General features: G+C 45.6%; 1 protein-coding gene across 5 annotated transcripts in view; it reads left to right on the top strand.

Annotated features, from left to right (window-relative positions):
• LOC143974510 (phospholipid-transporting ATPase IK-like) overlaps positions 1-17,028 on the top strand; it is a 293,505-nt gene that overhangs the window by 91,067 nt on the left and 185,410 nt on the right. For 3 of the 5 annotated variants that reach the window (XM_077475984.1, XM_077475985.1, XM_077475983.1), the window contains exons 4-6: positions 4,170-4,283; positions 5,470-5,568; positions 8,818-8,879. The exons of the other annotated variants lie outside the window; for them this stretch is intronic. In XM_077475984.1, coding sequence (XP_077332110.1) covers positions 4,170-4,283; positions 5,470-5,568; positions 8,818-8,879 — 275 coding nt within the window. The remainder of the gene's footprint in view (positions 1-4,169; positions 4,284-5,469; positions 5,569-8,817; positions 8,880-17,028) is intronic. 5 annotated transcript variants of the gene reach the window in all.

Genomic DNA, 17,028 nt, shown 5'->3' with positions numbered 1-17,028 from the left:
AATAAGCTATTATACCGCATATTTTTATAGAGGGCCTCCTCTCCTCATCTCGGCTGATGTCAGTGGGGGTTTCCCAGCACCTCCCCCTGCAGCTATCGCAGCGGGAGAGGAGAACAGCTGGCAGTCAGCTGAGCGCCGATCTGAAACTATTATACCGCATATTTTTTATAAAGAACATCCACTGGGGAGCTTACTGTTCTATGTCAGAGGGAACTATAGCAGAAAATGTTTTACCTTCACAAAGGTTTCTTTAATTGGTATTATGAGCGTATGAAGGGATATTCCTTTTGTTTGCACTTAAAAGAAATAAACAAAATAAACTATAACATGAATATTGTTAAAGTGTTTTTTTCAATGATGCCTACAGATACTAGTTAAAAGAAATGTCCACCCTAGAAGTGCATAGAAAGCAATTCAAATGTAAATATGAACCCTTTCAGTCCTATACAAATAATGGAAATAATACATTAAAGCTGATGGCCGGCTGAAAACAACATTACCAAGATAATAGTTACTGCTGCTGTGATGTTGTTATAACAACGTGAAGACCATGACATAGTCATACCTCATATGGCTATACAACTTATACAACTTAGTCTTACAACTTATGATTTTAAGTTGCATAGTTCTTTTTGTACGTGACAAACTACCAAAGGATCTTTATCATCATCATCATCATCATCATCAGTAAATCAGTTTTAGCCTAATATGCATTTACAATACTTCTCCAATTACATTCTATAAATATACTCATGTTTCCACCATTTGTTACAAGAGCCTGACAGTAAAAATAGTATGGCCGAATATCAAATAATTGTTTTTCAAAATTAATCCTAGCAATTGCACAATGATTTGATGACTCAGTATGTCATAAGACCAGAAGAGTATTTTCACATTGTGAATTAGGCAGAGCCCTTAATCAGTGGATCAACTGAAATATTTATTCTGCTATTTAGAATTGTATTGATTCCAAAAAAACAGTCCTAATATTTAGAAGGCAGTGACACATTTCTATTGAAAAGTGGCTGCTTGTTAATTCAAGTTGTGGAAAACGAACCACGGATATGCTGATAATTCATTAAAAGTAGTCAAATGCATACTTTTGCTCATTTTATTAAACTTAAACTGTTAAATAAACTCATTCATTTAACCTTCTCCAAAAGCAGTTACATAAAAGGCATGCTTTGAATGATAACTGCCATAGTTTGAATCAAACTGCCAAGCAACTTCCTGTGTTCAGTAAGCAGAAGGGCAACAGCTCAGCAAGGGACCCGGTATTTAGTAGTAATCACCATAGTAGAAGTACCTACTACAGTGATTTTCAGCTTCTAAGGGGATCTCACAGGTATGCATACTTACATTGATCCAAGTTGGATCAATGTAAATTTTTTAAATTGTCATGCTTGAAATTCAGCTTTAGGAAGTAAACCGTTTTGCCGGTATAATGATGGGTACACAGTTGAAATAGTTTTACTAGATTCAGCGGGGGTTTCTTTCTGGTAATCATCATGTAGACAATGCACATCAAATACAGTGTCTGAAAATAAAGTGTTTAGGTTACCCAAGGGTGCCTTGAGCACCAGGCTTGGTTTGCCCTGGATGAGAGATGGATGAGGGGACTCTGTGATCCCGATGTGATGGGGGTACTCCGATGCGATGGGAGTCCTCTGATGTATGGAGGGCCTCTGATGCATGGAGGGACTTTGATGTGATGGGTGAACTCTGATGCAAAGTTAATTTCAAGAAGGTGGTTGCAGTGTAGTGGTCTCAGACTCAAGTTTCCTATTGAGTGCAAGTAAAATGTAGGTTTTTATTTTCATATTAGACTGAGGTCTAAATATTGTGCCCGGGGGGGGGGGGGGGGGGGGTGTCCATAGTATGCCTGTAAAGTGGCACATTTTTCCTATGTTTAGAACAGTACCACAGCAAAATGACATTTCTAAAGGAAAAATTGTCATTTAAAACTTATTGCGGCTGTAATGTATTGTTGGGTCTTGGCAATATAAATAAAAATCATTGAAAAAAAGAGCATGGGACCCCCCCCAGTCCATTACCAGGCCCTTTGGGTCTGGTATGAATGTTAAGAGGAGCCACGAACCAAAACGTTAAAAAGAAATTGTGTGGGGGTCTCCCTCAAAATCCATACCAGACTATTTACGTAAACGAGTGACCCCGCCCCCTCTGACACCACGGGAAAGCCATCAGGAAGTCCCTGTGGCATCGGAGCACTTTTGATTATTCATGTCCCATAGACTTTAACCTCCCTGGCGGTATGATTATTTCAAATCTTAGGTGCTGAAAGCAGTACTATTAATTTGCATGGAAATTTGGCATTTTATATTGTAGGCCTGTAATTCTGTTATAAGAAATAATTCACTTAAATCTGTCCAAACAAGAGTCTAATAGACATCCCGGGTATGATAAAAATTTGAAATATGAAATTATATATATATATATATATATATATATATATATATATATATATATATAAAATAAATAACGATAAATAATTATAACAAATAATAATATAATAATAATAATAAAAATTATTCAATAATGTAATCAAATCAAAAACACTGTACTATGCAGAGTTGCAGAATTGTCGCTGTCATTACTTTTAGTGTTTTATGACAAATTTCCCCACGAATTACTATCGCTCTGAAATGGATATTTTATAGATAGGCAACTCCTATCCTCATATTGATTAGTGGTTCCAAATTAATAACTACTGCAGTAGGGAACAGACACAAAAGATACGCTCAGCATCTTTCCAAATAACCGTTCTCCTTTATTATGACGCATTTGAAGGTTTTTATACACATGATTACGTAGGTATCACATTAATATTACAATTGCACGTTTATGGTAACAAGGGGCGTTACATAGGCAGGCTAATTCTAATCAGAACTCGAAAGAATGCAAAACATGTATTGAAAACATTATTAGTGCCGTGTGCACAGTGAGGGCAGTGTGCAATACATATAAAATAGAATACAATTATATACAGAACCTACAAATTTCCATTACAGCTCAATTCTGCAAGTGATTCTAATTTATTATCGCTGTTTTCTAGCTGGTCTATAACCACTTTTGATGTAAACTGACATTTTTTGGTTGCTATGGACAATCTCCAGTTTCCTGGCATTAAGAATAGTATTTATAATATAAAACTGCATGCAGGGCACTGGACAAACCACCACTAGGGACAAAGGGGATGTGTAATTATTTGATATAGTACTGTAATCTGTAAGATAACAGTATACTGTATCTATACTGTGTTTTTTACTTTTTGAATTTGGCGCGGAACTCCGTCCTTGTGCGTCGCAACGCTCGCAGGGAACGGAGCTCGGTACTGTCACAGATCGAGCGAGACACAGCAGCTCGCTGATCACAGCGGGGAGACATCGCTGGATCCAGGGGCCAAGGTAAGAACCCCCTACATGGATCCAGTGATGCGATCCCGAGTCTGGCTCGGGAATACCACTTATGGTAATGAAATCTCACCCCGAGCCAGACTCGGGAATACCGCCAGGGAGGTTAATGGTGTTCGTGTGTTCTGTCGCAGTTTTTGCCTGTTCAGTATGTTCTGGTGCGAACCGAACCAGGGGTGTTCGGCTCATCCCTAATGTTAACCAACAAATACTACAAAATGTAATGCATACAGTGCTATATTTAGGGTGTACTCACATTCAGGCCTGTAAAACTGAACCGTTCCCGTGTTTGATTCTCCCCCCTCCCCACTGCCTTGCTGGTTTGCACCCACATTGATTTGTAAGGAAGTGTTCCTGGGCACACTCCCCAGCTAACCAGACCAGTGATCCCTGTTTCATTACATAGGTACATAAGGCAGGAACTAAGTTCCGGTAGGGTTTGCACTCATACTGCAGCAAACCATACCAGATTTCAAGTGAACCGCAACCAGGGGCACCGCTTCCAAGTGGTCTTGGGGGTGGTACAATTAACCGATACCAGGCAGGGTTCAGAACACTCACATTACACATCCTGAATTGTGCCTGACACCAGTTAATAGTGCAAGTGTAAGTCTACCCTGGGACACAACTTGGTATTTTCAATACTGCTGAGATAGCAAGATTTAAAGTGTAACCCTTTAAATGGGAAAAAAATAATTAGCCAGCCTCATGTTTTATTGTTTTTTTCCTACCACACAGGACAATTCGATTAAAACCTCCAAGTACAATCTGTTGAATTTTCTACCTCTGAGTCTTTATGAGCAGTACCATCAGGCCCATGTAATTTACTTTACATTGGTGATTCTTTTACAGGTAAGCCCAAGCATTCTACAACTTACAAAAAAAAAACACCTGAAAAAAGTCTCACATTTTAAGTAATAATAAGCCTAAATTTGTACCTTGGCTAGCTGCACTCTACATCAGTGGTCATCAACCCTGCCCTCAGGGCCCACTAACAGGCCAGGTTTGCAAGATAACTGATATACATCACAGGTGATATAATTTGCTGCTCAGTGATTGCAGTATTCTAGTCTGCATCTCCACTACGTAATACATAAAACCTTGCCTGGTAGTGGGCCATGTGGACAGGGTTGATGGTAATCCTACAAGTAACACATGACCTGCCCCTTAATGGCTACACACCTTCTATGGTATCGATGAAGAGAACCATTGTTATTACCCAGGATGGCTGGAAGGATACTGTTATTAGTGAAAAATAAGGAGAAATTGAATTTGCTGTTTCATCGACTAACAGCAAGGCATTTCTAGCAAAATTACCATTTTGCCACTTCCAGAGCATACAGGAGCAGCAGCATTTTGTAAACAAAGACGCTTGATGTGTGATAAAATAGAAACATGTTGCATTATAATGCACATATCCATAAAAAAACTGTTTTACTTACCCAATTCTCTGCTCCGCTGCCATAAAGTGTTCCCCCTTTCTCTGGCTGTGAACTTTCCCTGCTCCGCTGCCATAAAGTGTTCCCCCTTTCTCTGGCTGTGAACTTTCCCTTGATCGGTCACATCCAGTGCAGTGTTATGGACATTGCATCACTCTTAATGAAGTCAGAGGACCTTAGAGTCCAAGAAAATAGCGGAGAAGAGGCTGCAAGGGCCAGTCTAGCAGTGCAGAGGAGTGTATTTACTTTTCGATAAACCCTAGACCTTAGGTCCTGTTCACATCTTCGCTGCAATTCTGCCCACGATCTTTAATCGTGTGCCTTCAATGGCACCCCAAATACCCCTAGTATTACGGCAAACTGCGCCTTCACAAAATGCATGTAGCTTGTTGCCTGAAAAAGAGCAGAAGCTTATTTTTTGGCAACAAACACGCATAGGGCCTGCCTTATGCGACACACAGAATCATGTAAAAAGTTCAGCTTTAACTTCTCAAAATTGTTGTATCCTGTTATACATGGCTGCATAACATTATGTGTCACATTAAAATGAGGCATTTGCTAAAAAAACAACTTTTTCTCACTTTATACATTTTTTACAGTGCATTCCGCAGATTTCAACCCAGCCTGCACACATCATTGTGATACCGCTCATATGTCTTCTGGTAGTACGAGGTCTACGAGACATATTAGATGATATTGTAAGCAAAGCATCTCAGAATTTTCTTCTACCACCTTCCTTTTGTGCATGGTAAAATGTTATATAGGTACATAGTTACATAGTTGTTGACGTTGAAAAAAGACACAAGTCCATCAACTTCAACCTGTGTATGTGCTTTTATGTCAGTATTACATTGTATATCCATGTATGTCGCTCAGGTGCTTATCTAATAGTTTTTTGAAACTATCGATGCTCCCCGAGAATTATCGTTTTATCTCTGGAGTTGATCCTCTTTTTAATGCATGCCAATATTCTGTTTGCTTTGTTAGCAGCAGCTTGGCATTACATGCCATTGCTGAGCCTGTCATCTACTAGGACCCTCAGGTCCTTTTCCATCCTAGATTCCCCCAGAGGTTCTCCCCCCAGTGTATAGATTGCATTCATATTTTTGCCACCCATATGCATTATTTTAAATTTTCAACATTGAACCTCATTTGCCATGTAGTTGCCCACCCCATTCATTTGTTCAGATCTTCTTGAAATAAAAATAAGACAAACATTCCTTAAATGTATTTGATTTTCCTTGGGAAAAACCACAAACCTGAATAGGTAAGAGGCAGACAGGAAGTCAAAGTGGAGCTGCAGATAAAAATCATAATCTCATAATCTAAAATTAATGTTCTTAATTATTCTTATAGTTGCAAGCATCCTTTCGCCCTGGTTCACATTGATGCAATTTGGCATGCGATTTGACATGACAGTGGCTGAGCCACTGCGGGTGAGCAATCATAGCAGCTGGTGGGACGGTCAGCCTGCTTCTCCTCCGGCCGCGTCTCTCCTCCAGCAGTGCGTCTTCTCCCTCCTCCCCCTTGGGCAATAGGATTGCTTTTCCTTTTGCCCAATCGGGAAACGGGTCTTATGACTCGCTTCCTGATTGGCTGGGAGGAGAATCAGTGTTAAAATAGCGAATGTTCATTCACTATTGTCATACAACTGGGTGTGCTTCGGGCACAGTGCTCTGTGCCCCAAGCCCACCCCTTTTTGAAGCCTATTAGAGCCATAGTATATAGAAGATTAGATGTATCAAGATAATACAGCACTTGTCTATCAGCACATACATTCGAGGGCATAGACAACTCTTTGGTACAGTAGGTAGATCTTTGGAGTTAAAAGTAGCATAACCTTACTGAAAAAGCAATGATCGAAACATAACTTAATTATTAATACCATAATTCAACTACTGGAAGGGTGGTGAGAAAAGGGGGGATAAGAGTAGGAAACAGTAAAGAACATTAAACTAAAGAAGAATGAGTTTCCTGAAAGGAAGAATAATGCCACGTACACACGATCAGACTATCCGGCGGACTTGAGTGTGTGGGCTCCGGCGGACTTTTTTTTCACAAAAGTCCGGCGGACTTAGAAAGTAGTTTTGACTCAAAAATTGTCCGCCGGACTGCGAGATCTGCAAGACAATCCGGCCATCTGTGCGCTAGTCCGCCGGACTTTTGAAGTTAACAGACTTTCCCCCACATGGAGAAAAGTCCGTTCATTTTGAACGAGGCACCAGGTAGACGGGACTAGCGAAGGTCAATGTCGCCACCTCCATGGGCGAGATTGACACGTCGCTGGCCCCGTCACCTGGTATGGACTTAAAGGGGAAACCCTACGCTGAAAAAACGGCGTGGGGGTCCCCCCCAAAGTCCACATCAGACCCTTATCCGAGCACGCAGCCAGGCCGGTCAGGAAAGGGGGTGGGGACGAGCGAGCGCCCCCCCTCCTGAGCTGTACCAGGCCATGTGCCCTCAACATGGGGGGTGCTTTGGGGAAGGGGGCTCCCAGATTCCGATGAGCCCCCCACCCGCAGACCTCGACAACCAATGGCCAGGGTTGTCGGGAAGGGGCCCTTGTCCTCATCAACATGGGGACAAGGTGCTTTGGGGTGGGGGCCACACGGCCCCCCGTTCCCCAAAGCACCCCCCCCATGTTGAGGGCATGCGGCCTGGTACAGCTCAGGAGGGGGGGCGCTTGCTCGTACCCCCCCTTTTCCTGACCGGCTGGGCTGCGTGCTTGGATAAGGGGTCTGATATGGACTTTGGGGGGGACCCCCACGCCGTTTTTTCAGCGTAGGGCTTCCCCTTTAAGTCCATACCAGGTGACGGGGCCAGCGACATGTCAATCTCGCCTATGGAGACGGCGACATTGACCTCCTGCGCTTGTCCCATCTACCTGGTGCCTCGTTCAAAATGAACGGACTTTCCTCCGTGCGTGGGCAAGTCTGTTCATTTCAAAAGTCCGGCCATAGTCCGGCAGTTTGTCCGCCGCACCTAGTCCGCCGGAAAAGTCCAGTTGTGTGTGGGCAGGTCCACTCGTTTTGAAGTCGTTTTAAAGTGGGAGTAAACCCGCTGACTTTTTTTTTTCCAGACCTGTAAGGCAAAAGGCATAATGAGCTAGTATGCACCGCATACTAGCTCATTATAAAATACTTACCTTAAATGAGGCCCTGACATCTCACTCGATCCACGCCGAGAGAGCTGACATGTTCCCTCGGCGTGTCTTCCAGTTATCGTGGCTCCGGCGCTGTGAGGGGCTGGAGCCACGATATCGTCACTCCCACGCATGTGCGCGGGAGATTTCTTTCCGGCAGGGTCCGGCGTCTCCCGGGCTTTCAGCATCCCCTGTGCGCATGCGCTGCAGGTAAGCCTTATTATAGGCTTACCTTTAGGTAAAAGTAAAAAAAATAAAATAAAAAAAAAAGGCTATACAACCGCTTTAATCCATTCTCTGCATTAAGGTAAAAAAACCTTCCAATAGCAATGCCCCTAGCTCCAATCCCTAACACTTAACTGACTCCAATATTAATCCAACGTTGTGCCTGGCTTCATTTCTTCTCTTCCCTCTCTGTGCTCTCACAAGCTTGGCTGAGAGCAGCTGGAGCAATTGGCTCCTGCTGCTGTCAAATTATTAGAGGGGGGAGCAGGGTCGAGTCATGCTGGCTGTGTTAATTGACGCACACAGCCTGGCTTGGGATTGAGCCCGCACATCTACCCCCATAGCAAGCGGCTTACTATAGGGGCACACGGAGAAGGGGAGAAGCCGAGAGCGGCAGCAGGGAACCCCTAGAAGAGGAGGTTCAGGGATGCTCTGTGCAAAACCATTGCAGGTAAGTATAAGGTGTGTGTTTTTTTTTGTTAAGGAACATTTTCATTTTAAGGAACATTCAAGCACTACAACTTTTCCAACAGACCATGTATGCATGATCAAATGATAATCAGACTTACTTGCTTTTCAGTCTCGTCATAGAAGTGATAAACTGATTAACAGTAAACCAAGTGAAATCCTACAAGGGCAAAGGTGAGAGATGGCACATACTTTCAAGTATGAATAGCTCTTTTATGAAAATGTCACTGGCATGGTATGTGTATTTGTGAAGAAAGACAACACAGATTTTTTTGTACTTTTACTCCGTTTTAGATTTTTGTAGAGAGGTGCTTTAGTAACAGGATCCCACTGGGCTACAAAACATTGATAGTTCACCTGAAGATCTAGTAACATTAAACACAAATAATGTGTAAGGCTATGTCATTCACGTGGAAGATTTAAGCCTGGTACACATCATTCGTTTTTTTCCGCTCAAGCTGGTTGAACGAAAAAAAAACTGTCAGCTCTGACATTAGTACAGTGATCTCCTCCACTTTGATCAGCACTCTCTGCCATTGGCTGAGAGCACTGACTGGGACCTGGTTGGCTTCTGGTTTTCCAGAATGCTCGTCAGACAGAAGGTGGCTTCTGGCGGACAGGGTGCAATACAGACGGGCCAAATGTTGGCTGTTTTTTATTGAACCAATCGATGTCGGTCGGCATTCGGCCCATGTGTACGGGTCTTTAGGCCAGTGTGAATTGTAACGTCAAGAATTTTCTGATTCCTGCTGCAGCTCACTATTAGGACAGGTCGCCGGGGGCCGCAGCTATTCGCAGCAGTCCACACAGCCAGCAATTACCTGCAGTGATCGCTGCTGTACACAGACAAAGTGCTTCCAGCAGGGATAGCCACACATAATTGCTGGCTGTGCAGAAAGCCAGGAATAGCTGCGGCCACCTCTGACCTGTCATTATAGTGAACAGGGCTGGTGACCGCACCTAGCCACTCAGAACCGCAGGGTCTCCACTCCGACATCTATGTCCCCAATTTGGTGTGTTCCACTGAGGGTGCAGGTCAAGCTAAGTGTCTGCCCTGACTCCATGCAATCCACAGAACAAGTAGAGAAAGACCTTAGCCGCCGCACACCGTACAAGCCCAGCGTGTAATAGATGATAGCAGCCTAAGTTTAAAATGTTGCTAAAACCACACACAGTAAAATTTGTCTCTATATGCTGTAAAACATGCTTGTTACACTCACTGTGAAACCTAAGGGGTTAATCCTCTGCATTGTGTAAAAAGACTGTTTGATCCTGTCTTCTCTGATTCTTCCCTTCATCCACAGTCCCCAAACCATCTCCTGATGGAACAGAGCCTTGGGGGGCACTCTGCACATGCTCAGTTGGGTGTGTATTGCTAAAGAGTTTTTTTTTCTCTTGGGAGGGTGCATGTCCCGACAGGGGGTCAGGAGTCTTGCAGCCTCATAGGACAGTCAGAGTAGAATGAAAACTCCTCCTACAAGTTTAACCATACACTGAAAGAAGTCACAAGACTGCTATATACTTCTGATGAGAAAAGGTATTTAGCAGTTCATATTTATTAAAATGATTGCAGTTCCATGTTCTGTGTACACTGGGAGACCAGATATAGTGAATGCACAGTCCTGGGTTCAGTAACACTTTAACTCCTTCCAGGTCATGCCCCCTGACGTGTTTTGCCCCACCCACGGGGGTTAGTCAGTCAGATTCCTGTCGCTACAATTTACACCGGCCTAAATTTCTGATGTGAATGTAGCCTAAAACAGAACGCTTTCACTTGTACATACGGTACTTGTAAACATATAGGAATAATTAAAGTAGAATTCCAGCCGACTGGCCAAGACAGAAAGACAGGCAGATGACATCACGATTTCCATGTATGCAGCTAATAGAGCTGTAGAGTCCATTACAGGACACTTGCGGAGGACTCATCGCTTAGTAATGGAAATAGCTTTGGCCTGCCTGACCCAATCAAACTATTTAAAGTGTCATGACAGCTGAAATTTTACTTTAGGTATACAGATTTCACCAATTTAAAACAGGCTTACAAAATCTTTTCATTAAATTTTTTGGTAAAAAAAAAAAAATAAAAGTTTTACAAACACCCTTATTATAATCCATTATTTTTATTTATTTATTTCTTTTTTGTAAATTCTTTTTATTAGATTTGAAAAAGAATAAACATACAAACACAGAGCCTATTGGGCATACCCAGGTCTCAAGGACCATATACTAGTGTATGGTCCATTATCTTTATATAAAGAAAGCTGGGAACAAAACGCTCCTCATGCTGCTGTAATTGTTTCTTTTAATTTTTTCACTTTTTTTATTTAAATTCTTTTTGTTGTTACACAAAATCCAGAAATGTACACATATCTGTGTATTTCCAGTGACATGTTTCCATTAAAGCAAAGCTCTGGGATTTTCAAAAAATCCCCCATTAGTACACCCCTCCTACACAAAACACTAAACAGTTATTACATTTGTGAAATTTCTTACTGTTTAACCCCCCCTGGCGGTATTCCCAAGTTTGGCTCGGGGTGAAAATTCAGTACCATTAGCGGTAACCCCGAGCCAGACTTGGGATTGCATCGCTGGATCCAGGATGAGTATGCTTACCTTATCCCCTGGATCCAGCGATGTCTCCCCACTGTGTGAGCGGCTCGTCCTCCGCTCGATCTATCACGGTGCCAAGCTCCGTTCCCTGCGAGCAGTGCGACGCACGGGTACGGAGAATGGCGCCAAATTCAAAAAGTGAAACACACACATTACATACAGTATAATGTAATCTTAATGTAATCTTACAGATTACATTGCTGTATGTAATTATTTCACATCCCTTTTGTCCCTAGTGGTCTGCCCAGTGCCCTGCATGTAGCTTTAAAAATTAATTAAAAAATAAATTAGAATCACTCGCAAAATTGAGCGATAGTGATTTCTGGGGAGATCCGTCATCAAATACTGAAAAGTAATGTATCAGCAAAGAGGTACTCACCGAGGCCAAGATGCAGAGAGCGGTGGCTGTTGCGACTCAGCGCACACCACCCCTGAAGGTGATACAGGGAATGGGTTGCACCAAGAGGCACAAGCCTCCAGCAAGATACCTGACTTGTGTGAAGGTCTGGAAGAAGGCTTGTGCAGGATGAACTGGACCAAAAGGTAAGTAGCCAGCAGGTCTGTAAAACAGGTAAAGAAAGTGCAGAAACAGGCCGAGGGTCAAACACCAGTAATCAGTCCTGGAGCCAGCAAGGCTGAGTGCAAAGGATAATCCAGAGGCAGGCCGAGGGTCAAACACAGGTGATTAGTCCTGGAGCCAGCAAGGCTAAGTGCAGCAGACAGAGAATAATCCAGAGGCAGGCCGAGGGTCAAACACAGGTGATCAGTCCTGGAGCCAGCAAGGCTAAGTGCAGCAGACAGAGAATAATCCAGAGGCAGGCCGAGGGTCAAACACAGGTACCAGTCCAGTGCGCAGCAAGGCTAAGAGCAGGAAGTCTGTTTAAACAAGCCAGGGGTCAGGTCAGGAGAGAATCAGCATAGTCTTCAGGCAATCCGGGTCACAACAGGAAGTGGCAAACAGGAACAGGAAGCAGGGAAACACAGGTGAGATGAGACAAACCAGCAACTTGTCTGTGTGCTAAGGATCCTTTTATAGGCTGGTCAGGGAATTCACGTTATGCGTGTTCTTGTGCGCACTCACGCACGCCTCTCAGTAGGGCTGCGAATGTGCGTGCGCCAGAGTGCCGATCCATGGCAAATTTGTGTGCATCTTTGCACAGGGAGATGGTGAGTTTGATACAAATTATTTCCCAGATAGTGCCCCCCCAAGGGGCGGCCTCCGGAAGCCCAAGCTGGCCATCAACTCCGGATGTTCCTGATGAAAAGCTCTAATCAATCTTGGAGCATGAAGATTACCAGAAGGTTCCCAGGAGTTGTCTTCTGATGGGTACCCTTTCCATTTTACTAGGTACTGAAGTTGTCTGCCCGACTTTCTGCAGCTAAGTATGGCTTCCACTTCAAATTCGTCCTCCCCATCTATTACAACTGGAGGCGGGGGAGGCTCCTCTCTTCCGGGAAATGGACTAGGAACCACTGGTTTTAAGAGAGATACGTGAAAAACTGGATGTATTCTGTATGATCTGGGTAAGTCTAACTCGAAGGCCACAGGATTCACCATTCTCTTGATTGTGAATGGGCCCATGAACCTAGAACCTAACTTACAGGAAGGGCAGGGTAGTTTGAGATGAGTAGAGGCTAGCCAGACCTTCTCGCCAATTCTAAAAGCTGGATTCTCCTTTCTCCCTTTGTCGTAGTACTTCCTGTAATCGTCTCGAGCTCTTTGCATGGTTTCTCGAATCTTTTGAAAATTTGATTGGATAGAGACTATCCGATCCTGAACAGCAGGGACTGACGTTTCAGGGATGGAGTTGGGGAGGAAGGAGGGATGGAATCCAAAATTCGACCAAAACGGTGTTTGGTTAGTAGCCGTGTGTACAGAATTGTTGTATGCAAATTCTGCATAAGACAGAAGGGAAGACCAGTCATCCTGGGAGCCGGAACAGAAACAGCGGAGATATTGTTCTAGAGATTGATTTGTTCTTTCTGTCTGACCGTTGCTCTGAGGATGGTATGCGGATGAGAGACAGACCTTGATTTCCAAGGCCTTACAGAGTTCTTTCCAGAATTTAGAAGTAAACTGAGCGCCCCTATCTGAGACGATACTGTTAGGTACTCCATGGAGTCTGACTATTTCCTTAATAAAGGTATTGGCAGCGTCCATGGCAGAGGGAGTACCAATCATGGGCAAGAAGTGGGCCATTTTTGAAAGACGGTCAACCACGACCAGGATGGTGGTAAACCCTTCTGAGGGTGGCAGGTCCACAATAAAGTCCATAGAAATGTCTGTCCATGGCCGTTCAGGGATAGGTAGGGGTCTCAGTAATCCCCAAGGTTTGGCTTTAAATCCTTTGTTGCGTTGGCACGGAATGCATGAGGAGACAAATTTCTGACAGTCCCGCCTCCTACCAGGCCACCAGAAGGAACAGGAAATCAATTCTGGCGTCTTCCGTATTCCGAAGTGGCCGGCCAACTTGTGGTCATGAAAAGTCTTTAAGATTGCTGGCCTTACTTCCTGAGGGACAAAGATCTTATCCTGTGCCCAAAGTAGACCATTACGTTTCTTCAAGGAAGACACTACGGGATCGGTACAGTGGCTTGAGGCTGTTTTAATGGCGGTTACCAGGTCGGATTGTGTAAGCAGGAGAAAATTTTGCGGTGACAGAATGGTGCTGGGCTCAGTAAACTGGGGGGATTCAGGGAACATCCGGGAGAGTGCATCCGCTTTGCCATTTTTGGACCCGGGACGGTAGGAAATGTGGAAGTTGAACCTAGAAAAAAAAGTGCCCAACGGACTTGTCGTGGTCTTAAGCGCTTGGCTGTTCTGAGATATTCTAGGTTCTTGTGGTCCGTAAAAATTGTAATAGGATGAGTTGTGCCCTCTAAAGCCGCGTACACACGGGTGGACTGTCTGGCCTACTTAGTCCGCCGAAACACATTTCAGCGGACAGTCCGCTCGTGTGTGGGCTTCAGCGGACTTTTTCAGCGTGCAGTCTGGCGGACTAAGTATTTCGGAATTTCCGTAAAACTGTCCGTCGGACTCGCATTTCGGCGGACAATCCGCCCGTGTGTGTGCCAGTCCGCCGTACTTTTGAAATGAGCAGACTTTTCCAGCCCGGAGAAAAGTCCGCTCATTTCGAGCAGGTATCCAGGTAGGCGGGGCCCGCGAAGGAGACGTCGCTGGCCTCGCCGCCTGGTATGGACTTAAAGGGGAACCCCAACGCCGAAAAAAATCGGCGTGGGGGTCCCCCCCAAGTCCACAACAGACCCTTGTCCGAGCACGCTACCCGGCCGGCCAGGAAAGGGGGGCGAGCGAGCCCCCCCACCCCAAAGCACCTTGTCTCCATGTTGATGAGGACAAGGGCCTCTTCCCGACAACCCTGGCCGTTGGTTGTCGGGGTCTGCGGGTGGGGGGCTTATCGGAATCCGGGAGCCCCCTTTAATAAGGGGGCCCCCGGATACCGGCCCCCCACCCTATGTGAAGAGTATGGGGTACAATGTACCCCTACCCATTCACCTGTAAAATAAAAGTACCAAAAAAAACACAACACACGAGATAAAATACTTTATTGCACAACTCCGGGGGTCTTCCGTCTTCGGGGGTCTTCTCGCCGGACTCCTCCGCTATCTTCTTGTAGCTCTTTTGCTAGCGGAGGAGTCTGGCTTTCTTCCTCGCCGCCGGTCTCTTCTCCCGACTTCGGGGGTCTTGTCCCCCTCTTCAGTTCTTCTGTCGCCGCCGCCGCCGCCTTCCGTTCTTCTTCTTCTTCTTCTTCTTCTTCTTCTCCAGGAGATGTTGCCTCGACGATCTCTCTGGCTGGAATGCCAGGGACGCACTGCGCGCCCACTTATATAGGGACAATGGGGCGGTGTCACATGGCTTTATGTCACATGGGTTGGTCACATGGGTTGATGTCACATGGGGACTATGACATCGTAAGGGGGCGGGGTCACCATGTGACACCAACCCATGTGACATAAAGCCATGTGACACCGCCCCATTGTCCCTATATAAGTGGCCGCGCAGTGCGTTTCTGGCATTCCGGCCGGAGAGATCGTCGAGGCAACATCTCCTGGAGAAGAAGAAGAAGAAGAAGAAGAAGAAGAAGAACGGAAGGCGGCGGCGACAGAAGACCGGGCCACCGCCTGTAAAAGAGCTATAAGAAGGCGCGGTGGCCCGGCAGAAGAACCGAAGAGGGGGACAAGACCCCCGAAGTCGGGAGAAGAGACCGGCGGCGAGGAAGAAAGCCGGACTCCTCCGCTAGCAAAAGAGCTACAAGAAGATAGCGGAGGAGTCCGGCGAGAAGACCCCCGAAGACGGAAGACCCCCGGAGCTGTGCAATAAAGTATTTTATCTCGTGTGTTGTGTTTTTTTTTGTACTTTTATTTTACAGGTGAATGGGTAGGGGTACATTGTACCCCATACTCATTCACATAGGGTGGGGGGCCGGTATCCGGGGGCCCCCTTATTAAAGGGGGCTCCCGGATTCCGATAAGCCCCCCGCCCGCAGACCCCGACAACCAACGGCCAGGGTTGTCGGGAAGAGGCCCTTGTCCTCATCAACATGGGGACAAGGTGCTTTGGGGGCACCCCCCCATGTTGAGGGCACGCGGCCTGGTACGGCTCAGGAGGGGGGGGGGGCGCTCGCTCGCCCCCCTTTCCTGGCCGGCCGGGTAGCGTGCTCGGACAAGGGTCTGTTGTGGACTTGGGGGGGGGGCCCCACGCCGATTTTTTTCGGCGTTTGGGTTCCCCTTTAAGTCCATTCCAGGCGGCGGGGTCAGCAACGTCTCCTTCGCAGGCCCCGCCTACCTGGAGACGCGCTCGAAATGAGCGGACTTTCCTCCGCGTGTGTGGGCGAGTCCGTTCATTTCAAAAGTAGGGCGGATAGTATGGCGGACTTAGTACGCTGTATTAGTCCGCTCAAAAAGTGCCGTGTGTGGGCAAGTCCGTTCATTCGAAAGTATGACGGACTGTCCGTCGGATTGTCTGACGGACTAAGTTGGCCAGACAGTCCGCCCCGTGTGTACGCGGCTTAAGAGATACCTCCATTCTTCTAAGGCAAACTTAATGGCCAATAGCTCTCGGTCCCCGACATCATAATTTTTTTCCGGAGGATTTAGCTTTCAGGAGGCAAAAGCTACTGGATGCAAAAGGGCCTTGGGGCCCCGTCTTTGTGAAAGAATGGCACCAGTGGCGGTTTCAGAAGCGTCAACTTCCAACACAAATGGCAAAAGTTAGTCTGGATGCTGTAGAATGAATGCCGAAGTGAACAAAGATTTCAGTTTAATAAAGGCTTCCTGAGCTTCCTGGGACCACTGGAAGCGTCCATGTTGATGGGTCAGCTGCGTAATCGGAGAAACAATGGATGAGAAGCCGGCAATGAATCTTCGATAGAAGTTAGCAAAGCCTATGAATCTTTGCACAACTTTTTTGTCCCCTGGAGTGGGCCAATCAAGAATCGCCTTGACCTTTTGGGGGTCCATGGCGATCCCCTGAGTGGAAATGATGAATCCAAGAAATTGGACAACGGTCTTCTCGAATTCGCATTTTTCTGCCTTAAGGTATAGTTTATGTTTCCCAAGAATGGTAAGGACCTTTCTTACATGGTCTCGGTGTAGTTCGATGGTGGCAGAAAAAATGAGAATGTCGTCTAAATATACGACTACAAAGTCGTCAAGGTAGTCTCTGAAAATGTCATTCACCAGGTGTTGAAAG

The sequence above is a fragment of the Lithobates pipiens genome, unplaced genomic scaffold (genome assembly GCF_037356315.1).
Source record: "Lithobates pipiens isolate NorthernLeopardFrog02 unplaced genomic scaffold, aLitPip1_a1.2 Scaffold_13, whole genome shotgun sequence".
Taxonomy (NCBI): Eukaryota; Metazoa; Chordata; class Amphibia; order Anura; family Ranidae; genus Lithobates; species Lithobates pipiens.
The sequence above is the reverse complement of the archived record's forward strand: the minus strand, read 5'-3'. Positions and strand labels throughout refer to the sequence as shown.